The sequence below is a fragment of the Ostrinia nubilalis genome, chromosome 2 (assembly GCF_963855985.1).
Source record: "Ostrinia nubilalis chromosome 2, ilOstNubi1.1, whole genome shotgun sequence".
Lineage (NCBI taxonomy): Eukaryota > Metazoa > Arthropoda > Insecta > Lepidoptera > Crambidae > Ostrinia > Ostrinia nubilalis.
The window spans coordinates 7255768-7281729 of NC_087089.1; the positions used below are offsets into that span (position 1 = coordinate 7255768).

At 36.0% G+C, this 25962-nt stretch overlaps 1 protein-coding gene across 1 annotated transcript in view; it reads right to left on the reverse strand.

The window, feature by feature from the left end:
- LOC135081293 (protein sickie) overlaps positions 1–25962 on the reverse strand; it is a 188287-nt gene that overhangs the window by 75983 nt on the left and 86342 nt on the right. Inside the window, exons 4-6 of the mRNA XM_063976028.1 lie at positions 12760–12863; positions 2855–2954; positions 873–2612 (exon numbers count right to left, since the gene is read on the reverse strand). Of these exons, the coding sequence (XP_063832098.1) occupies positions 873–2612; positions 2855–2954; positions 12760–12863 (1944 nt within the window). The remainder of the gene's footprint in view (positions 1–872; positions 2613–2854; positions 2955–12759; positions 12864–25962) is intronic.

Genomic DNA, 25962 nt, shown 5'->3' on the forward strand with positions numbered 1-25962 from the left:
GAATGAGGCAATGAAGCACATGTAAAATAGAATTTGTGTAACGTTATGTTGAAATTCGTTTAGTATTTCAATTAAATTCCATGCAATATTTACTCCATGAAATTGAATGCTAAGTACCTAGTTCCAATAGCTCTTTACAATAGATACAGGTAGGTAAGTACTATCTCAGTCTAAAATTCAATTCTCTTAAGTGAAAATACCCTAGAAGATCAGATAAGAGGCAACATCGTAACATGTCGGAGAATGACGGAAGGCGGGCCGAGCCGACCACTTGTGGATCGGGAGAGGCTCAGCTAACGTCATTGGAAAATGGATTTTCTTGTGTTCACACCTTGGGTTCTCAAATCCTTTGAGAGGACCAACAAAAATCTTTCAGTAATATTGTGTTTGAACTACATACACACCTAGTCACTGAAGTGCAGGGTATGAATTGACCAAAGAAGAAAAACAAATTAAATTACTAACCAATATCAATAAGCTCCTAACTTCCACACAGAAAATAACCAAGCTAAAGTTAACTATTACGTAACAACATACCTACGTGCTACGAACAAAAGATGCGAGTACGAACTTAACCATACAATTGAATAAATCCAATAATAAAATTCGTTGCGGGCGGCGCAACTACTACTCCCTAAAAGCGCTGCGTTACCGGTGCAATCCCTTCATGGCAATGAATCTCACGCCCTGAGGGAGCGTTTTAATTTGAGTTTTATCATGGCTTTAGTGGGAGTGTTATTAATCCTCAGAGGAGTATGAATATCTAGAAAATAATATTTGAGATAAACGTTGATTATGTACATTTCAGAATATTATCATCTAACGAATTACAGGCGTGCTATTTTACGTAAATCAGAATTAATGTGACTCACCTGTCATCCATTTGTTGGAACTGCGATGGCTGCTGTTGATAGTTAATACGCCGGCCGTAAAGGGAAGCTCCACCTTCGGACATGTAGCCATCCATCATGTCATTATTCCTGCCACAATCCATATCATTAATATTGATTCTCCGTAAACAGTCACCATCTGACATATATCCTGAAGCAATCTCGAGATCACAGTAATCAGGATTAGAGAATCCAGGACCATAGTTTATACCCATATTTTCACGGCCGAAATTGGCTTTAACAGTATTGGCATGGTGAGGATAACCAGGTATATTCTTCTGAGTTAAGCCTGATGTCCTCATGGGCAACGTCAAATGGCTGTTATATCCTCGAAGTAATGGTCTCATTGGCAATACATTCATCAATGGATTTTCATCTTCACCAAGTGAATTATCACGACAGTGAGAAGGAGTACTAGATCTACTGTCATTTGATTTGATTTGATCTGTCAACGTTCTATTATGTTGATCAAATTGTTGCTTCAAAGTGGTTTCCAAAAGGCGTTTCTGAGCAGCTTCTTTCTCTGATATTTCTGCTTCATTGATGACGTCATTTATATACGTCGTGTTCATATCCAGTCTTTTATTTGACGCCATGCTGTGTGGGGCCTTTGACATTTCGGATCCAGATTCACTAGATGGACGGTATATAACGCTGCTATCACTCGAATTTGAATGTTGCCCCGTGGTGCTATGAGTGGAATTCGAGTGAGAACTTTCTGACATTTGAGATGTGCCAGTTTGGTTAGCCACATTCACCATTGGAGAAACCGCTAGGGTTTGTTTCTGAGACATTTCTTTACTTAAATTAGATTGTTCTCTACTAAATGGAAGTGCACTTACGTTATTAGTAGAATTTAAACTAGAATTGCTTTGTATAGGACTTAATTGACTATTTGTACTTTTATTTATAACATGTCTATCATCTTTTGATATTTTAAATGTTCCTTTAACGGCAGCGGTAGGTTTTGGAATACCAGTATGGTTTGGTATTCCAAATCCTTGTCCACCCGAGGGCGTCGAAGGCTGAGGTGGTAAGTTCTTAGCGCTTTCATGTGCTTTTGAATCACTTGCAGAATCAATCCTTTGTTCACTAAGCTTCATTTGACTTCCGGACAGCTTAGTCATCTTTGACTCAAGTTTTGATTTTGCGCCTCTTGATTGGTCATCTATTTGATTTAACTTAGTATTACTAATGGACTTGGGTGCTGCCAGTTTGGACTCTTTGTCACGGGCTGGCAATTTTGGACTATTTTTCGATTTTTCATTACTACTTGCCTTAGCACTAGTTTTGCTTAAATTCGTGCTGGATTCTTTCGGAGCTTTAGAATTAACTAGTTTAGACTTAACATTTTTCCCAGACTTGTCTTTTGATAGAGTGTCGCTTTGTTGTCTTATAGTCTTAGGTCCTACTAAATTAGATGATTTGATATGTGTATTGGGGATGTTAGAAGATTCATTAAGGCTTAAACTGGAATCTGATCTCTCACTCTTGGCTGAAGAGAAACCGCTAGACGAGCTAGTTCTTTTAGAAACCGCGGTGCTTTTACTATGCTGCTTTTCATTGCCAACTTTATCTTTATTAAAAAGCTTCAGTTTGTCAAGCATTGACTGCTTCGTTGGCGTTCCATTATGATTATTGGATGTTTGCGAGTGTTGTTGGGTTTGCAATGTGGATGGAATCTTGCTACCAGGAGCCAGAAGGGATGAGTTTGGGCGGGACCTACGATGAAACAAAAAAGTCTGTTAATATTATGTGAAATACTAAAGCAGTTTTACTTTTCAGGTAAGGTAAAGTTATTGTTTGGTATACAAGCGATGATACCAAGTGCTCACTGTCAGTACTGTCACCCATCATAACAATAACGCCCTTCTCAATTTTTGTACGAATAACAAAATATGTTGCAGAAATGTTTGGTAATAAATTTGTTTGTTGTAGGTAGATAATAAATGTTTGAGCATTACCCGGATGAAGACGTCGGAGCGCGAGGTATGAAGCTAACCGCTCCCTGTCCCAAGGGACTCGTAGATCGACTGGAGCTGGCGGAAAACCCGCTCTTCCCACCTGAAACAATGTGATCAACTTACAAAAGACGTAAACACAACACAAAATGTTAATACCCCAGGGCATCACTGAAGAAAGTTTAAAAATACGGCACAAAAGTTGTCTGTTGGACCAAAATTAGTATTAATTAATTGATTATTCTGTTTACCGTTGTAATTGATACAATTTCACTATCAGAGAGAGCACTAAATTATTATTGAAACTCTTGATACAGAAAATTATCTCGAACGTCGAGCACAGTGAATTTTATCGTTATTAAGCTAACAGTACACACGAGATAAGCTGAGCTTTTATCATACACTTTAGTACACGGGAGGTCTACTATGCGCCCGCGCTCCTACTATACTGAACACAATGGTAGCTACAATTGATGACCTTGTTCGTACATATTCAAATTAACCACTTTGTCCTGAACTTAACCACCCTATGATATCATTTGGAATAATTGAACAAAACTCGGCTTTGTACCTCGTCAGGAGAACCAATTTAGACTGGTCGAATGGATCGATCGATGTCATTCGAACTAAATATTCGTGACGTCATTGGAATAATAATATGCACGTGCGCAACGACCCTAAATAAGGGACGTGCGTGAGTCAGTGGTGAATGCAAATAGGGCACATTTTCCGCTGAATTTGGTTTGTTTTGGATTCACGCAAGATAATGTTGTCGTGGCAAAGGTAAACAATTTGCCGGGTGAAATCCTCTTGGAAACGCGTTGAACTGGACAATTAAATAAAATATCCGGTTAACCGGTAACTTGGGTGTAATCTATTGAACACAGGAAGGCAGCAGTAAATAAAAGAAAAATACCTATTATGTAAGTAGGTAGTATATAACACAATAATAATTGGCTGTTAATGTAAATGTCAATGATGAATTACAATTAAAAATTACCAACTAACTAGGAAAAAGTTGATTACGAAAACATAACAGTTACATCCCTGCAACAGTACAAATGAACAAGCCAATTGGGTTTCAAGTAAATTGACAACCAAGTCTTATTGAATAGGAAACTAAACAAAATTCGAACCTCTAGGAAATTCCGCAAGCAATAACAAACCCAGGTGTCCTGGTGACTTAGTGTATGGAAGTGTGCGCTCGCGCAGATGCGATGCGAATAACGATGTCAATCAGCAGCGCATCCGCTGTGGCCTGAGACGATCCATCACTTTAACTACTGTTAACACCTACTTCTGATGCGGTTACGAGAATAGACATCCTTAGATTCGTGATGCACTGATCATAGAATGGGAAATGAACATAGGTCTTAATAATGCAATGAAAATCATAGTTTTCCTGACTTACTGAAAATATAATTACATAGGTACTACCTGCGTGTCCGGAAATCTCATGAAAATACTTTTCTTTTACCTACTTTAGCCTATTTTACTACACAGGCTAGGTACCTATAGTCCGGAAGACGCAAATGAAAAAACCACAAAACAAAACATATTCATGTCAATATCGTGCCATTAATATAGTCCTACCTACTTGTTTAGAGATAAAAAATAATTGGGAGTTAAAAATAACCGTAATAAAATTAAGATAGCAAAAGTAATAAGTAAAGTAATAAGTTCATTATAATGTAATGAAGTTAGGTAGATAGGTACCACTTCTTTAGGTAACCCATCTACCAGATGAAAGTATGAAATTAACCATAACACACATAGGTACCTACCCTACCTAATCCGAGGATGCATCGATTGAGATTACACCGACTATATTTAGACACACAAGTTCTTCTCTCGTAACAGCTGCCATAACTTTATTAATTCACTGTGTTAGTAACGAGAGATTAAGTGACAACAATTTAAATGAGCGTTAGCGCTGCATCCGAATTTTCGACTGCACCGGCTAGAATGCATAATAAATTGTTATATTTTGATGAAACTACACTAGCTCACCGAGTAAGTAAAATACACTAGATCTTATATTACAAAATAACAAAATCTGACCGCAATAATAGAAAAACATTGGAAACAAATCTTTATCTGTCTTTAATTAGTAGGTAATTTTATTGCCTCCTTGTTTTGTTTTACTTCCAAATTATAGCACTTGATTCATAACACGTTGCAACAAGCACTCTCACTGAACTCAAAGTCTTAACTGTCTAAAGAATTTACGCGACCAAAGATAACAGAAATCTATCGAGAGTTAATCGACGTGGAATTCAAAACAAAGTTGTATTATTTTAATCTACTACAATAGGTTCATTGTCACGACAAAAATGTTGAATACTGGAGCAATGAATGGTTATTAGTTATTACAATTTAAACGAACACTCATGGTGATCAAGATTCTTACACTGCACCGTCTAATTTGCTTGAACAAACAAACGATAACACCGAAAACAGTCGCTTGATAACTGTCACGCAAGTCAAAACAAATCTTAATTTATTAGTAACATTTAAATATTCATTAATTATGAAAAAAAAAAACAGTACCTAAGTTATATTATGTCTGCCTGCACTGAACTCAAATTGTCGACTGACATTGCATCGAGTAACATGGGCATACAAGCGAATGATAACACCGAATCTTTCGCGAGATAATCGACGTGGGAATCAAAACAGGAGCTTTATTTCAGATAGAATGGTTACATTGTTAGTTGGCAAGGATTATTATATTATATTATAGATGAATATCAATTCGGTAAGATAAATATTATTCTGTTCTGGCGTGGGTACGGGTTCACAGCATTGATTTTTATGTGTATAAGTTTACTGTCATAGAGTAGTAATAAATATGATTATAATGGAAATGAAACTACTCATTCTGGATGAGAAAATAAGTAAGAAAATAAGTTTTGTATTAATGTAGATTAGGGTGTCCCTTATTTTTCAAAGTTTTAAATTTGTAACGCATAGGTCTTAGTTTTGTTTGTTTGCCTCTAACACACTCGGAAATAAATTTTTACCTTATTTGGAGTACGATAACCCGTGCCGACTTGCATCGAAACATGTTGCGCGGCAGTAGCGGTGCGTATTCGCGGTATTTGTCATTTGTTCTCAATTAATCTCGTGATTAACACCTATTGTTTGACATTTAAAAGATGGCTGTGGAATTAAGAAGCAATAAAAAAAGTATTTTCTTAGTCGGAGACGTAAATTTATCAAATAATAGGCACAAAGTTACCGTTAATCGTCAAGTTTTTGCAGTATTTTTAACATATTTTGCGAAGTTAATTAAATGTTATTGAAAGCTCTAATCTCATCATTCGGGAGTGTATTATATTTTGGGAAAAGCTATAAATCCTACCAGAGCCTAACTGTGTAAAAAAACTTGTGTATCTTCACCATGCTTGGAGGGAGTTGCAAGAAAAATTATTTAAAAAATCAAGATTTATAAGCGCCGCGGTGAGGAGGATTTAAAAACAAATAAAATATTTTAACAAAAACAAATAAAACCAAGGCGTCCAGAGTGTTAAGGTGTAGACAAAAAGTTAGTTAAGAAAGTAGAAAGTGCAAGACAAAGAAAATTAAATAAATAAAAAATAGAGCAAATACGTTTCGGAGGTTTATCGTCATCTTTTCCTACGCAAGATTCTATACAAACGCAAGGACATCACGACCAGCTTACCAGCTCTGAGGAAAGCCTTTAGGAACTCTTGACATCCACTTTCCAAAAGGTATATGAGACTGTTGACAAATTGATTTCCAAGGCAGCCCTGAGTAAGTTTAGTCAACATCTTTGGTACTTCATATCAGAAGAAATTGCCGTTTTATAACTCTTTGATGATGAAAGTAATGAACAAACACCGTCAATATTGTAGTAAAAGTACAAAGAGAGAGTATGTATGATTCTGGGAAGAGATACATTCCATCTGAAGAAGGTATGATTATTTCTATGGTAAATAGGACTTTGTACTAATTTTTTATCCTGTTTTTAATGAATTGATAATAATACTGCCTTATTTATTGTTGCTGGGAAACCATTAAGTGGTTTTGTGTCTGTCAAGAGTATACATTTATTTTCTCGATTGAAAATTGATAATAATTTCCCCCTGCGACACATTTCTATATGAGATAATGATGTTGCCTATTTAAAGGCAAAAAAGTGCTTTCTTTAAGGGTAGTTAATGATACAGCTGAAAGAGCTATAAAGCTTATGTAAGATTTTCATGGTTTGATCACTGCAAAGGAAGAGCAAAAGCTTTTTTTGCTTCGCACAGTGTAGCAAAAATCAGGCCAATATTCAGGAGCATAGAAATCTGTATCCAGAATGTAAAAAAGGGTCCCTCAAAAGTAAAATATATTGTCTGATCTGTAATGTTATCTTCTTTTTATAAATATTTTATAAAAAATAAATATTTTAATTGATTTAGCTACTTAATAAAAGGGGTAAAACCAGCATTTTTCAAAATCTTCAGAGCTCGGTCGGCACGGGTTAATGTTGACGTAGGAAGATGAAATTTTGTATTTAAGTATGTCTGAGTAGTACGAAAAGAAATGGGGGGTATGCATTTCAATATCTAAAAAAAATTTTTTTTCGGCCTTATAAGGGACACCCTAATGTAGATAGATTCTAGTTTTCACAAAGTACAGTTTTATTGATATTGCGCACAAAGATTGGCACCATTTAACCCATGGGAAAAATGATAAGTGCCAAAATAAACACGCCACGAACACTTAAATTGCAAGAATATCTCGAGATATAACATTTGTTATCACATGTGTGCTCCGTTTTATCGGAATGTATCTCATTGAGATCAGCCAGCTTTATTCGATTTAGCGGGTACGATGCTGCATATAAAAAAGGTTTCCTCGGATGTTTTACATTTGATTGGAAATGTGAATATTTTATTTTTATTATGTGAATTTTGTTGTCAAGTTTAAAATCATGTCTTTTCATTATTGACCAAATTCACACATTATAACCACGTAAGTTTCACAGTATTTAGGACGATACAGATCGTTACATTTATAATAACCGTATCAATTCATTAGATATCAGGTGTTTATGATGCCTTGTTTGAGGAAACACTTATAAAGGATATGAGCTGTAGTAGGTACCTACAACTGAACCAGTCATTTATACCTAAATAATTATTTATTGGTTTTTATTATGGAAGTTGACGGCCCTGAAAAATACAGCAGTATGTAATTTAACCCAAAGCGTTGAAAGGAACTAGCTGTTTCTTTTTGTCACGAGAAGATATGTGGACAGCAATAAACTGAGTGATGCTTACACTTATCTATCAGTACCAGAGTAAATAAACTGTCAGATAAGTTTCTTCTTTACCTCCACACCCTCTGCGTGTCCCTTAGGTCACAGAATAAGTAATAGTACAGGTACAGAAGGATTACTCCGCAAGACGATTTAAATAAATGCGAGTCTTGCTGCGACGCGATACAGTGGAATTCAGCTCGCACAGCACTACGTACCTACAATTTTATTCACCTACAAGTTTTGTCTCTTTCTATCGCGTGCCTCTGAACTCTTCTTACGCTGTTAGGGTTGCTGTCTAGTGAAAAAAATAATTAATCTACTTATATGTCATGAGGTACGTACCTCATGACACGTATGTATGTAAGTACGCATTCATTATGGAAAACCTTGGGAGAGGCCTTTGTCCAGCAGTGGACGTCATTTGGCTGAAACGAACGAACGCATTCTGAGCAGTAGTCATGGTAGGTTAGGTTCCTATACTATCCTAAGAATTATTGATTACCTACATGGCCAACATACCTTTCAGCATCTTTGGGAAGCGAAAAAAAAGATAAATCCGGTAGATTTCTTTTCGAATTTAGACACCCGAACGCCGCACAATATTTCTTTCTCTTTATGTCCATTTTTAAATAATACTTCGATCATAGAATTAGGTACTACAACGCACGCCAGCGTCCTGACGACGGGCGCGCGCGTGACACTCGACTGATATAATACCCGCCGGCGGGGCGCTTCGCTGTAGGTAATTATCGGATGTACCGCGCGGAGTGAGCCAGGCCTGCTTAGGTGCGAATTTACGGTCAATAAAAAGCCTACGAGTATGCCTACATACAAAGCATGTTATCGGCTTGTCTGTGCAACAATAAAAACAAAAAGGTTAGGAATAATAAATGGGATATCATGACGTATTACAGATAAGAAACAAAATTTATGTAACCTGTTTAATCAAACCCCAATGGAAAAATGATCTCGTTTAAGGAAAATAGTATTTTTTCATGGAAATAATGCGAGAGTTAGTTTCAAAACCTGAAAAAGTTTTAAATAATAAAAATCGTTATGGGTTGGAATTACGGAGCGATCCAAAAGTTCGTGTAGACAGTTCCAAACTTTGTTCATTACGTGGATTACACGGTAAACAATGGTGGTATTGCATGACGTGATAATTACTGCTCCCGACGCTAATTAATAAGTAAAGCCTGTTTTAGAAATGTATCATTTTTGGAATCCCTATTACTTGAGTGGCCCTGTTACATTAATAATATGTATAATTTATGTTTAGAGCCGCCTGACCTACTCGTAGTAGTGCGCGTAAAAATTTAAAACACGGAGTGCTATGGATGGGTAGGAATTTGGTAGTGAAACATTGTGTACATCAATTTAAGCATGCTTAAATTCGTAGTTTGGTTTAGAAACGGCTATATTTAATAATGCTATGAAACAATTTAGTAATTAGCTTAACTTATTTAATCACGTGAACTCAATTCTGTTGAAACACTAAATGCACTATGAGACATCCCAGAAACATAAGTTTTAATCTATTATCCAATTACTAGATAAGGTTACTATTACTATAAACTTTTTCGTTTCTAAAAAGAACGAATCAACACAATTTTCCTTCTTATTGGTAGAAGGAGGTGAACGAAGTCCAATACATGCGATAAGGCGTAATATCCTTTTCAATTTTCACATTCTAATATCTGTAATGCTAGGAAGCGCGGTCTACGTACAGTCAGCACAGTCTCAGTACTACGAAACGTGTATTAAATTTTCGACCTTATTTAGATTTTTGTACGGACGAAAACATACTTATTTGTATGCTCGATTGTAGAGGTGCAAACATTCCCATATATGGCAAGTAGGCAAGCTAATAAATCGAATTCCCCCAGCCGCTTTTCATGTGAGAAATCATATTTGATTTTCAGAAGCACGTTTACATCGATTTCTCACCAAAATGTGAGCTAAATCAACTTATTGTATACTAACTTGGAATCCAAATCGTACGGAAAATGGAAAACGTGGTGTTTTCAAAAAAAAAGTCTAGCAAGATATTCAAACTTTTCGTAGTCCTATGAAGTAATGACAAGACTAAGTACTCGTATTCACAATTGCACTGTAATTTCAGAGACTGCATCATCACAACTTGAATTTGTACCACCTACTCATTTCAGTCAAACTTAAGTTTAGACCTATATTAATCTGAATGAAAACAAAAGCGAATCAACATTAAACGTGAGCAGAAACAGAGCACCTACCACCAGACTTGAGCATGACGCATGCACGCCGACCATATTGCGGATGCAGTAATGCGGGCGCAGGCAAAAATCACGAGCTATAACCAAACATAGCACTCAGATTGTATTTATCTTGCAAGCTAACATCTATAAATATTGTAGGTTACTGCTCTTGACTCGGGTGTAATAAATGAGTATTTTGAAACTACCTAATAATCCCAAATTTCATAACGACAAAGTAAAGAAAAGAAAAACTAAATAGATAGAAAATATTTATTTGTATCAAAACAGGTAATACTTAGATAAATGGTGCTTTCGTGCCAAAAAGGCGCCCGATTAGTAAAAGTCGGCATACATACGTGTCTCGACACTGATTTTCAGCAAGCTTAACATGAATGAGATAAGCTTTACGATTTATGAAAATTTTAGAGCTTTCACTGATTAAACTTTACGGTCTATGAAAAATTGATGAAAACTGAATTTTTTTCTATTTCAGCCAAGTTATGACATCCCTTAAGAGAGTAGAAGATTTAAAATAAACTTAATCGGTTTCGTGTTGGAATTCGGTTTGTCTTAATATTAGACTGGAAAAGGGTATCTCGTGTTCTTAACGTATTTTCAGCATCGGACTCTACATTCGAGCGATTAATTTCTAAAATAATTCTGTAGTATAAAGTTCTTTCTTCTTTGTGAAAGAATATTAGTAATTTGCTTTATAAGCTAACTCTAAATCTCATAATAAACTGTCTCTAAAGTCTGTTAAAGTATCGTAAAAGCGAAACAATACGTACTTTACTCTTCGCACTAAACAGTACCTAAATGGACATTTATTATGGTTGTATAGCAATCAAGTGACATACTCGTAAATGTAATAGTTAGTTGGGACAATATCGTCTGTTACTCTTCGCAATATAAAGTACCTAAATACACATAAATATCAACAGTATAGCAATCAAGTGATATAAATGTAGCAGACAAACAGTCTGAGACTCACGCGGCGCGCGACAGGGATCACGGATCGTCGCACTTACACAAGTAATTGGATTAATTAATTTCATTGCGTCTCCCTTCCCTGATGGTATAGTTTGTATACGCTTTCATCTTTGGTGGAAGTTAAGCTTTATTTGTAAGATAGTACGCCAGGATCGAATAGAATACTAATGCGATTGTCTGGTTTGGTTTTTAAACTCTGTGATGGCAAACAACAATTAAACGTAGGATCTGATATCAAAAGTTACTTAAAACTATTTTAGTGTCTCCTAAACATAAAACTACCTTCTTAAATTTCCTAATTCTCAATAAAAAGGGAAATGAAAAATCTTTATTCAATTTAGACCAAGACTTGGCATTTGAACACAAATTAAATCAGTATCTGTAGTAGTCATCATGAAACATGTTATGTAAACTGGACTGACTATGTTTGACGAAGTACCTATTTGTATCTTCAACAACTTTTTAATAAGATCTTACACTTTCCACTTTAATCACTTGATCACTTACATCTCTTCCTTTACTAAGATTAAGTATTCGGGTATAGTTCTTGCAACTCACGAAAGAGAATGAGCTTCACATGTGTGGTGGCTCGCTACTGTTAGTTTATATAGACATTATACTACGTTACGTACACACACGAGTAAAACTCACTCGCCTTCGTGAGTTGCAAGAACTATACTCGAATACTTAATCTTAGTAAAGGAAGAGATGTAAGTACATAAGTGTACATTTCTATAATAACACACAGAGCATGAACATTTGCAACTGATATCTGTAGAGTTTTGATGGCGCCAGACATGAACGGATATGATGCCATTCATTTTAATGGACCTCATTATTACGTCATTACAGTAAAAAGTAGGTCTTTAGGAGGGCTGCAATTTTATTTACATGGTCATACCGAAGGCCCTTATTTTATAGATAGGATTTTTGATAATTTAATATGACTGTACTTAAATACACGCAAGTAGTGTACCTAGGTAGGTACTATATTAAATTTTAAAAAGTAATCTACTTCGAAGTTCAAATTCAAAAGAGCTTGTAAAAATATCTACTACTGCTTAGGTACTGTTATTTTTTTTTTCTGGTGTGTTCCTTGAACGATATAAAGAAAGTTTTATCATCAGATATCTCTACATTTCAGTCATTTATCATAGTAGACTAGACAGGACTTTTAGAGGTTTTAGAGATGAGCTACAAATGCATATTATATTTTATTCGTATATTGTGCCATATTTTATGATACTACCTAACAGTCTTTTCCCTGATTTAGCCACGTCAGACGCCTGGCGGTTCATTCTGACACCAGGTTTGTGACCTAAGACTCGAGCAATGAAGAATCCTAGGCTATCAAAATAAACGGGTTACAACTCTCAAAATAGAATAATCCTGGGCTATCTAATACGTACCATGAACAGGGGTAGCGGGCAGCGGTCGCTTGTCGGGCGGGGCGCGGCGCGCGGCCGCCGCCGACGCCGGGAGAGGGATGGACGTCTGCAGCACCGACACCTGCCTGGAAACACAACAGCTGTTAGCTAACATGTCTAGAAGTTAGATAGATGTATGGATTGGACATACATCCAGCTAAAACTTTGGGATCTTTTGCGGTTGTTATTTTGCAACAAAGAGTATAAACTGATAATAATATGCTGTCGACTTTGAGGGTGACTGCCTGGAAACACTATACAGCTGTTAGCTGACATGTGTGGAAGTTACATATTATATGGACACATATCCAGCTAAAACTTTGGTGTCTTTGTGGTGGTCATAGAAGTGATCGTTTTCAACAAAAATGTATAGTCTGATAAGATGTCTGTACTTAGGGTGGGTGGTGACCAGAGAGTAAAATGTAAAGGAAATTGATTCTGAAAACTGATATAATGGTATTGATAGGTTTGAATTAGGAAAATAATAACATATTGCTTTTATACGCATCAGTGGCACCACCTTAGTTTTAACCGTAATTATAACTATAACCGGTGTTTTTGTATGGAGTTTTAATGATGGTGCAACCCAGTCTAAAACACCTAATTAATTTACATTATTTAAGAGGGTACTATGACATTTGCCCTTTTCACAATGAAGATGGAAAAGATTGTTTGCGTAAAAAGTTATTTTAAGAAAGCGTGACGTGAGAAGCTTTGAAAATTAATTCAAATGAGGCTTAAAAGGGTAACTTAATAATAAACTCGTTACAAAAATAACAAAAGTAGGCTCTTGTTTTCATGGAAATTTTCTTTCGACCTACAACAAGTATTTATATCCAATTATGTTACGACAATGTTATACAAGGTTGCTTTAATGGTAGGTTTATGGTTTGAGTATTGCCCTCAACTTTCCATGGACGATTAAAACGGTAGAGACCATGGAGAAAGATGATATTTTCCGAATAATTCGCGCGAAAGAATTCTCATTAAGCGCGGTCCACCTGAAAGCGTGCAGGTGAGTCATTACACGACTTCAAAGGATCCCTCCCTTAGTAATTAAATATACAAGGTGACACGTTCTTATTACGGTAATATCACTATCTATATCGAAGTCATAAGAGCCATAATGGATTACCGTTAAAGAGCTTCCACTAATCTAGATTTGATGAAGGTAAACCAAAGATTATGGAAACACACAACTATAGTAGAAACTGAAAGATACCAACTATTAGCACTTAAATCAGTCAGTGACTGAAGTATGGGAGCGGCACGGGAGGGTGTTTTTGAGAAGTCAAACGTCAGCGAGACTTCAGATGCTTCAGATTTGTATGCTCTGACACGTCATAATATGTCAATGTCACCCCTCCCGTGCCGGTCCCAAACCTCAGGCACTGACAGAGTTAAGCGCTATAAGAAATAAGCATTTTTATTTTCCCCGTAAAAGAAAAGTGCATTTTCTCGTCAAAAGTTTTTGTACCTATCCGTCGTTATTCTCTAAAGGCTTTTCAATTTGTCGACCTTATAAACGTTAATCTACGGCGCCTTGATCGAAAAGAAAGCAGTTAGCAGCAAATTGATATCCATCAGAATTAAGTGGATAATTGAGGTGGGAGCTGGTAGCCGTATTCCTAACTAATCAGGGCACTTACGGGCGAGAGGATTCTTAGAAGGAAAAGTTAGAATAAAGTACTACAACACGCTTGTTGAGAAATAAAGAATGCTGAACTTTATTTTGCTGTCTAGACAAACAACATAAATTAATTGCAAAACATGGTTTGTTTATTTTAGTGCAGTTAACAGCATATCAGACTATAGTTTGTTGGAAAATCACACTAAACTTGTAACAACTAGTACCTACGTTAGGATACCGCAGCTGCAGTGGTTACCTTAATGTACCTTCGTGCGTTAAAAGACAAAAGACTGTTTGATTATACATATCAGTAGGTAGGCCTAGGATGCGCGCCGTGCTAAGGTTTTGTCGCGCCATTTATTGATATTACGCGATAAGCCCTTGCGTTTGTCGTCTAAAAACATCGAGAAGATTTTATCACGGCGCGTATCCTAGCCCGGCAGGAGGTCAGAGGTAGGTAGCATAGTAAAACGTAGAAAGTCGGCTTTCCACAAATACAATGGGCATTACATTACGTATCTGCTTAATTCAGCTAGGTGCAGCTTATTCAAGCACGACACTCACACAATGGCTCAGTTATCCTCCAAATACAGTTTACTTGGAAGCTCCTAATACGGATGCGATACATAGTAATTCCTGCCGCCAGGCCGCGTCGTGGGTCACGACTCTATAATAAACTACCCACTAGCTGAAACGCTAGATCATACTATTACAGCCTTTGTACAGTTGCCTATATAGGTCTATTTCATTTTGTTGCAAAATTGCATCTATTACAACTGCATAGGATAGGTAGTAATGATTTTTAGCTTGTGCCGTCAGTACACTACTTAGGTATAGATAGAGAACGAATAATGAAAACAGACGGGCGCTTATTGAACGAGAAAAATCGCACACATGAGATTTTCAGTAAACCTCTTTTGATGTTTAAATAAAAGAAAATGATTATTTTAGTATCAAAAGGTAAATGTCAAATAAAATATATTTTCAAAAAATATATTATGTGGAAGTTATACTCTTAGTTCTCACTGGTTACGTGATGTTAATATTCGAAAGTGTATTGTGGGATATTCTAAATAAATAAATCTATGAAAAAAATTGTCATAAAGAGATTCCTAGAGCAAAGAAAATATTTCATCAATTTATTCTGAAAACCACTGAAAGTTCATGTCTTGATAGTTTCAGTTGACTTACGCCATCTGTTGTCACAACTATACACTACACGGCGCACGTATCGTACTTCATATCACTAAAATTGCTATTCGACGCTAGATGGCGCTACATTAAAAGCTCTACCTGTGGCTCTACTGTTCACCATTAGAATTTATTGATATTATTCTATATAATTTAAGATACTAGGTAAGTTAATATAGAGCTTGAGAGAGTCACTATACATATTTATTATTCTCATAGGTCTAAAAGCAATTTTATTTTATCTAGATACGTGTAGGTAATTCAACCGAGGGAGAATCAGCAAATTAAATCTCATAAAAGTCCATTCCCATTTAAGCAATGCGGTGCGAGCACTTTCGTGATACATCTTAATCCAATAGTCTGCGGTCTCGACGGAAATTGCTCTTTTTGTATTTCCCATCTTACACACTAAACGTTCGCAATTTCGCCTCTGACGGGAAGAAATTATCTATTGTAAATACGAACACTACATACAAAGAGACGTTTTATTTACGATGTGATTTTAGAGTTTCCTAATTCATTTATGTTATGCCTAATTTGGGTATTAATTAATTATCATGAGTTAAATCAAACAAAACAGTAATCGCTATGTAGAAATCTTAACGTGACCCCAGGCGACAAAACCTAGTCCAAACTTTGATGCTTACTTTCCTACCTACATTGAATTGTCCACCTGCCTAGAGCCACGTGAGAAAATTTACTTTTAACAAACCTAGGCTTAGAATTATGTAATTTATCCCTTTGTCTGATCACAGCCGATAACGAGGGCATTATCTAAACAATGAACATCTGGCTGCGTACACGCAGTCACGTCACGCAGCTCTGCGGAGTGACATTTGACAAGCCCTTACGCAAGTGACACATGAGACACGATGCCGACACTCGTGTCCAACTCGCGTAAGTGTTGCATTAATCACAATATCGATAGGATCAATATCTATGATATAATTAATAGACAGAGGATTGATATGAATCAATTAATTTTTTTAACTGACAGGGTAACTTTTTCACCCCATAAACAAAACGTTTATTAGGGGAGCGAGCCAGGGAATTATTGGTATTTCGATAAAATTGTACTAACATCCCTTTATGTTTTATACGGATAGTTTTCGCTTCTAGCTCTATATTTGCTCACCCGTTTACTTATTCACGTGTACTTTTCGCTTTGTTTCCGATAGAGCGGGTTTGCTCTAGTTCTGCTTTGGCATTTTCGCAACGATTCAATAGACCCCAAAAGAGCGAAAATGGTTTTTGATAACGCGATTTTGTGACCACTTTGTGTTTGTTTTTACTATTTCTACAGGAATACTTTCATTTGCTGTCGCGAGCATCTTTCAATCTCAAAGACACATTCAAGTACAAGGAGGTGATTAGAATCAATTACCTATATCATAATTAATTAATGACTCTACGCAATTATAGTTACAGAGTTTTAGGTAATAATATGTAAGTTAAGGTAAGCTAGAATCACAAATTCGTATATTATTCACATCAATAATTTTACGATAAACGTACTACAATAAAATGCCTTTTACTAACCCGTTAGATGCGCAACTAAAATAACATTAGCCATCTGTCTACATCTCTACATAGATCTAGCTAAAGCACCAGTTTCACAGATTCACAGCAGCCATTTCAGCTAACTGAAATCCAACTATCACTATTGTAGGTTTTCGGCGAGGTCAGTTTGAAACGAGGTTTCGATGGGTAGTTATCAAAATAAAGTTAACCTATTTTCCACGCTGTTAGATTGTTTTTCAATTTGGGAAAAGACCGATACTGTGAAATGTGAATGATATTCACTGTTTTATTTTGTCAGGTTAGAACAGAAACGAGGGTCTCTATGCCATAAGTTTTATGTCATTAATGAAGCGTTAAATACCTAGATAGTGGCACTACAATATCGATGGATGGAGGATACTAAACATTCGATAATTCGATTTCGTGATCGATTCACTATATTCCTAGGTACACAGTAGGTTTATGGGGAATCAACATCAACCGCAAAATAATATATTGTCTAAAAGCACAGTCACTTATTGTTGTTCACTCTGCCCCCGTTATTGGAGGAATATAAATGTTATTTCAAACTCCAACTTCCAGTTCGCGCGGAAACGTATCTGAGACGCGTGCTTCCGTGGGGTCACGAGGAAATGGAGGCTGTCTCCCAGAGTATTGACAGCCATTTTAGTCGTTGCTTTTGGTGCCATCAGTTTTATTGAAATTTTTGATGTTCCGCTGGCTATTTTTATACTGGTTTACCTATTACCTATACATATAATATGAATATTTTTGTATGATGACAACATTTTGTATAAACTCCAGATTGTGTATTTTTGTACTTGGCTAGTATTATGACAAATGTTGTATGAAAATCATCGGTACCAGTAAGGTCAAATTCATAATTTTGGTATTTTCCATAAATGACATGGTAGCTACGAATAGAAAAACATTGAAGATTTTATTCAAGGGACAAACCTCTTTCGTTGGCTAGCAGTGTACTCTAATTTCCAGTGCATCAAAACGGGCTCGATTGCGTATCTCGGTGTCAATCGCGATTCCGGGAGCTTGCACGTTTCGGAAATTGTGTTTCGTGCACTAATTTTCCTACGTGACATTCAATCGTTAAATAACAATGTTTGTACGTACACCTCAATAAGCATGTAGGAACTTAACGGAAATGAACTCCTTGAAAATACGCTTCAGTTTTATCTATCTATAGCATAAAATTATACCTACCTAATATAGAACGTAAACCTACTTATACTTATTTTTAAAGGTTAAGAATAATCTCCTCCAGCATATTTTCTGCGTTGGTGTTTTATCCCTAAAGTACTTTCTACAACAGAATGTGTAGTTATAAAACGATATTTATTATTAATATAATAAATATCGTTTATAATAGAAGTAAGCTTGCACATTTGACATTCTTTGTTAATTTTATCTTTGCTAACTTTAAAATGGCAGCAGTCAACGTTGTTACTCTCCATTATAAACGCAAAGTTTTCCAGTTCTTCCCTCGCCTGTACACAAACAAGTATATTTATCTTGGCGATTAAATCTTAGTCTATAAAAGGCTAAGCCGGGATCCTTCGCAGCCCGCCTTGCATTGTTTACGCACTAGTGTCAGTCAGACGAGATCAAAGATTAAAGCTATCCCTTTTTGTATTGATGGATCGATCGCCATAAAGCACATAAACCTAAGTATTTTTAGCCTCGAAGCGAATATCGAACAAAGACCGCTTATTCCAACAAATTGGGTGTGAAATTTCTCCCCGGAAAATAGGTTGTGTTACAAGTGAAAGCTTTCAATAGAGCCCATTGAATTATTGTTAGCTCGCCTCTGTTGAATCAGTAGTTGCAGGAATCCATTTAATTTCAGCCTATGTGAGCTTAAACTGTGGAGAACACGGTAATAGAGGCTCATTTATACGTCCCCTATTATGCAGACGGCTAGAACTAGTTGCATGAACACGTTTAGCTTGTTACATGAAAATTACTTTCGTACTTACGTTCTTATACAAACTACTTTTTTATCTTAGAACATGTGATTAAAGGAGATTTTTTTTTCAAAGCAAAATCAATCTACAAAGCCTGCTTAACACTTAGGAGAAAGAATATAGGTAATTTCAGGAAATTAAGTGGCAAAACAGATTGATTCAAAGGTTGAAATACTTAGCTTACGATTTTCCGTATGCGCTAAAACTACATACCTTCTGACTTCGGGCGAGGTAGGCAGGCTCCTGGACTTCCTGCTTTTGCTATGGTGCCTGGGGTGGCCATGCCCCGAGTTAGTGTTCCCCATTTTGTGTCACTTATTTCCTCTCAAACAACACATATTGCAACTGGATCCAGTTTTAAAACACAGCACATTGTAAAAGGCTATTTTCCACGTCCACTATCAACAAAGCGCTCACTACTATTGTCACAAAACGATTGCGAGCGAAGTATTGTTGAATACCCGCCACTGTCATTTTTTATCGCCATTTGTGGACTACCTACCTAAAACTTTTAATTTAAATTAGTCAATTCATTTCCATACTTATTTGATTTTTATTGTCCAATCCAACATTGCCAATAACCAAAAGTCAGTTTTACATTAACAAACCGACCAATTGGAAGCCAATGCTTTGTTTAAATGAATATTGTCAGTAAAATCTTTGTTCGGGTTTGACCATCGAAATTTTTGCGGCATTCCCACATTATGCACTTTCCGGTCACTGCGGTTACGGGACTGAGTCAAACACCTAATTTGGGTACAGCTTTGACAGAACAAGCAGCTCACAATATCTTTAATGATGCTTCACCTTGCGGTACGCAATGATGTATGCAAATATTATGTTCACGCTGGTTTTACCGAATCTGTTTTTGTACTCTGTTTGCATATAACTGCTTTAGCAGACACTCATGCTTTTAGCCAGTGTACATTGTGTACATCTTAAAATTTTGTCTTCAGAATGAAAACCTTATGTTCTTTACTTATTCAAGGGATGGATATCCTATCCTCTTTAGACGCAAGTCGGAAGTCTGTTCTCGCGGGGCTACATTCAGGTTATGCAGTATACTTTGGTGACTGAGGCCTGCGACGGCGATCCGTGCGGATGCCAACGTTCAGGCAGCATTCCTAAGGTCAAGCGAGCCTGCAGAGTCCGAGCATTCTACGGAACTCCGATTATATCTCGAAAATCGATTCTAATTTGAGCATTTTCGAAGTGCTCGAGCATTAAACGATAGTTTTATAGTAAGATTTCATTCTCCGTTCTTAACGGGAAGACATGCCAACAAGATATTTAGGGATTTGAATGACACAGTTTTTTGCGCAGAGATGAATCATATTTAGTCAGTTGCTCATCTGTGTTTCCCGTTCGAAAGTATGAATGGAATTTCTTGACAACAGATATAAATCAGTGATTTATCCCAAAGATTTTTTATCTCCAGGCTGCCAAAACAACGCGAAATATAAGCCCTCACAAGTTGTATCTCTGTCGCGTGATTTTACGCTTAATAGCACCTCGACAGTCATCAATTGACTTAATTTCAGGATAGAGGGGAGAAAACGATTAACTATAATTGTCTTCGAAGAACGAAGGACAATGGACAAAAAGTCTATAATTAGAGTAAATTCAAGGTTCATTAACCTGGTTTGAGCTAAGCTTTTATTCATAAACCTTTGTTTGAAATTAACTTTTACTTGGGCATTTCATTAGACGGTCAAGATAGCATCTGAAATTACGTCAACCTTTTAGCAATTGTTTAAATTAACTTTCAAATATGAAACTGCTTGCTGTGCCAAGTTTTATGAAAATTGTTAATCGATCTTACCGTTACATAATTTCAGGATAAGTTTTTGTTGATTTCATGAATACAGCTCTACTAAACGATTGTATAGTACGATAAGGATTTAACATGAGTTATTTAACATGAGTTCTTTAACTGCAAAAAAAGCGGAATAGAGTCTCTATCCCACAGACCATATAAAGATGAAGAACTTATGCAGTCTGATATTATAACAACAACGATTATGCTAATAATTTGAAACTGATGAGGTCAGTAGACTGTTAACTGAATTACCCTTCAAATAGTCCATTGTGTTGCAGTTCGGCAGTCAGCATCTTTTGTCGCAGTTATCACAGCACGATTGGGGCTGCGCAATGGCGCGTGCCGTATTGACGCGAGTCGATGGACGCTATTTTGTATTCAGTGATCATGAATAAGTTAATTGATTGATTAAATTGATCGATATAGGTAAGTAAGAAGTTATCATAAAGTATACCTAAAGGTGTCTGTGTCGAATCCAGCGGGAGTATTTAATGTAGGTGGGTTATACAAATTACGAAATCTTTTTAATGCGAAAATCTTAATAATTAAAGCAAAATTGCTGATATCCTTCAAAGAAATTTCAAGTACTTAGGTATTTCAAGACTATTGTCTGTTATTACAAATTAAGCATAGCTAAGTGCTCTCAATTACTAAAGTTAAATTGTTCGATACTTGATAATAGGAGTTTTAGCGTAAGCCTATTATACAAACGTTAAAGCTTTTAACTGAACAACGTTAAGCCTGTTCTAACGAGTTGGTTATAAAAACCTCCAGAGAGAAATTTAATATGCCCATAAATGTTCCTGACACACGTGCCCTGTTAATTGTGCCTTATTCTCCATTGTTTATTGTTTACTCTTTCTTTTTGTAAATACGTTTTGTTACTAAATTATATGTAGTTATGTCGATTGTTACGGCCCTTTTACGATGTCTCGTAATCGTAACCCATCCAAGCCATTTTTGTTTGTCACTTATATGCCGTGTCCATCATAAAATGAGCGTATCAATTGCTTTAATCTCTATAAATAGGGTAAATGGACATTAAGGGAAATACCATTATGTTTGTAGTTGAAAACTTTATTGATTCCTATTAATGTTATGCTGTCATTAACATTAATACCAACCGATAAAGGACCATAAAAACTATTATTGGCAGAACTGACTAATGCGATTTCTTTTTATTAGAAAATTGATAGATTGTAGTAACTAAGATCAAAGCCGAAGCAAAGGAGAGAAAAAGTAATTTTATATCACACACATAGTAAGAAGGTATTTTGATACCATTGATGTAGACCTCAAAAAGAAAACTTGGTAAACACATGTTGAACTCGAGTTAGCAGCAAAGCCGTGGCAAGCAAATGAAATTGGCGAAGAGCCAGGAACAGCTTTAATCATTAATGCTCTAACACTATTGCAAACTGCACTCGCCAAGCTAATTTTACTGGTAACGGACCCACAAAAGTTTCTCTTGTAAAGTTCACTCACTTTTTTGTTAATAAGGGTTAACACGGATAAAGGAGTGTTGTTAGAATGTTAATGAAGCAAGTGCATCCAAAATTTTATTTGACACCGAAATGTCGGTTAATGCAACCAAGAATCATCATAACAAAACCCTTTGTATGGGACACTAGATTTGAACCAGCATCAGAGAAGACTACAACTGCAACATTTCTTTAGCAGATTTCTTCAGAATACTTTTTATATACCCCTTATTCGCTTTAAATTATTAACTAACGAAAAAAAGCCAACTCTTTAATGCAGACCTGACTTTGCTTTCAGCAATCCTTCAAATCGTATAATAAAACAATTTACTGACAGTGAACACACGGGAGCGCAAGAATAAACATCTCAACAGATATGTGGAGGCATAAACGAGTGGGTAAATAATTCATGAGTCGCACGTAAACCCGGCTTTTGTAGGCATTATACTGCTAACATAATGACAATGGGTAGTGTTGGGTTATAATTTGATATTGTCTACGTTAGTTTTAAATTATTTTTATTTCTAGCATTAATTTTCCCTCCCATTGGACCTAAATTGAATTTGATGTGAGAAACCTTGATACTCGAGGAGGGTTTGCCAAAATACACTACGGTAAAGCTTTAATTGGTTTTTACCAAAGAAGATGGACTACAGTAATCCATCTTCAAGGAAGGACAAGTCATTCACAGGACTGAATTATCGTAGTCGCTACTACTGAACCGTTTTTACTGGACCCAAAAAAGCATTATTCAGTCAATCTCTAAATAGGTTTCTAAATACTAAGATAAAGAAAATTGTAAAGGTAATGTTACAGCCAAACTACTGCCACTAAAGGAATCGATTCCAATCGATTCAGATATTAGAAGCGAACACATCACTACAAACGAATCGGCTAAGATCGCAGGCGTGAGATGTCAAAAGTCATCCGTGAGGGATAAATCTAGATTTGCGTGATTCAGTGCCGCTTACTGGATTTAATTTTAAAACGCCTACTTACAGCTCCCTTTTGTGCTTGGGACGCTAAGCCTGCATTGTGTATTCAATGGTGAAGGATGATTTCGATTAAATACAGTCATAGTCAGCCATCTCTTAGAGTCATCCCTTTGTTGACGCTTAGCGTAATAATATTCGTATTCGTTTTTGAAATAAAGTTAGGATCATTCAAAAATATAATGGGTAAATTAAAATAACGCTCTCAACAGAAATTGATAAGTTCATAGTACGACAACAAAGAAAAAAAGTTGTAAGTTCCAATAAAACTCACCGGTGAAGTGTTACGTATAAAATGTTCAAGAAGGGTAGGTAGACCGTTTTAGGCAACCTTTCCAACCTTGACCTTTGACATGCATGGACCCTGTAGGCTCACTCAGGGTGTACAAAGAAACAATATTGCCCGAAATCTACGGGGAATTTTTCTTAGAAACCTTTTTAGGAGAGAAAAGAAATTCTTTAGTGTATAAGAATTTTCCGCTTCATCTGATGTTGACCCGCGTAGGTAATTTGCTTTTAATTAAAGACATATTTTTGAGCTTGTTTCCTTTGATAATCTTTTTTGGCGTTTATGTGTGTTCGGGCCCTTTTCAAAACCTTACGTTTTGGCTCTTTAAAAAGTGTAACATAAATTGCAATAGGTAATCTACCTGAGGTTAATTCACATAGATCAAAATAATAATAATGATTTTCAAATCAAAATACTAGCTGTGCAAATCCACGACTCGCTGTTTCCTAATAAAATAACTCTACGAAATGAACCGTGTAGCAACAGGCTCGAGTCTTGGGCCTCGATTTTCTCTTGTTAGTGAAATGTTTCATCCACTAGTGGTTTAACTTGCTCTCGTCTCGCCGTAATTCCGAGAAATTCAGGCAATAAACATGTCAAGTGTAAAGCAAGCTGTGTTCCAGAGACGATTTAACCCTTCTGCCGCCAGCAGTTTGATTTGAATCGCAGATTTCACAATTAGTGATTTTGAGCTGTGTTATAGCGCCTACCTGAATTGATTAGGGAAATTCAATGAGTTATGGCTGTTACTTTAAAGTTAATTAAGTTTTCTGAAATTAATTCTCGCAATTTATGCGTAATAATGTTTTTCATTAAAATTAAGGATTTTGCAGACGATAAACGTTTCTAAGTAATATGTACAAAGTTGAAACGTATATTTTCACTATAATAAATATGATTTCAGATTTGTGAATTGTAATTTTATTTGTTTGCAAAATATTTTGTGGAAACTCTCTGTAATTTACCTACTTATAAGAATGACCAAAGTAATAAATAATAACGTATTAAGTAACTAAGAAAAATCTGAACACCAATCGATTTCCTGATTTATTAAGATGCCTAAATTACAGGTTCCTATCGTTATGTATGGTATAACGCCAGTTATTTTCAAATAAAATACATAAACATCCGTGGCGGTGATTCGTCGATTCCTAAAAGACTGTACACATAAAAGCAAATTAATTAAGCCCGCACAAAGGCCGGCTATAAACAGGGTGTTTGCGAGGGAGGTGTGATGTTGGGGGCATCACTGTTGGCGTTCAAACCACGAAATGCAGCGGTTTCACATAAAATGTCATCGAGTACGTGTTTTTGCATAATTATGCTAACTTCGTGTATCGTGGAAGTTGGGGTTATAGGTTGTGAGATGCCATAGGTACTTAATGCGAGCTTACGAGTATATGTTAAATGTTTATGCCATTAGCTTGTAAAAATATTTAAACTTACAAAACATGTAATTAGGTATGTCATAAAGAGCTTCAGCCAGTACAAATGCCAGCTATTAACAGCGTTGATTAAAGCTTTGAGTGCGAGTTACGAAGACAATGCTCAATATACAAACAATAAGTAATATGTAGGCATTATCATAATAACAACAATAGAAAATAATAATCCTAAAACATATGCTAGTTTTTTAATCATAATTTGATATCAGAAAGAGGCTAATATTCCGCTGACGTTGCAAAATTATGCCGGTTACGCGGCAAAATATGCTTTTAATATCAGAGCCATTATAACAATAATAACCGCATTGTATGAGTTCCCAACTGCAAAAATCTCAACCTCTTCAAATATGACAGATGAATGACGATGTTTTTGGGAATAAACTTATTTTATTTATTTCGAGTATTGATATTAATTGAAGTTCAATGATTTCGTATGATAATTAAATCTTTTTCGATATAAATAAGCTGAAGAATGGACTGTGTTTACTAATCAATTGTACAATAAAAACAGTTTATTTTTGCTTTGTTTCTTTCTTTTCCTTTTGTCATAGAAACCTTTGTTTTATCTAGAAGTATTTTCACTTTCCACTTGATATCAGACTCTTGGTGGAAACGACTGTAACAAGTGAAGAAAGAACGTTTTTGAAGTTCAATTTATTTCTCGTCAGATGCTCAAGTTTTCTGCAGTTGCCGTTGAAATAACGAAAGTCTTGTAAAATACTCTTGAACTGAATTAATGACGAGTGCTCATTTACTCTGCATTTCAATTTATTTTTAATAGAGTTTAAATAGTGGTTTAAAGACCGACTTTGTTATTTCTCATTCATCACATTCATCT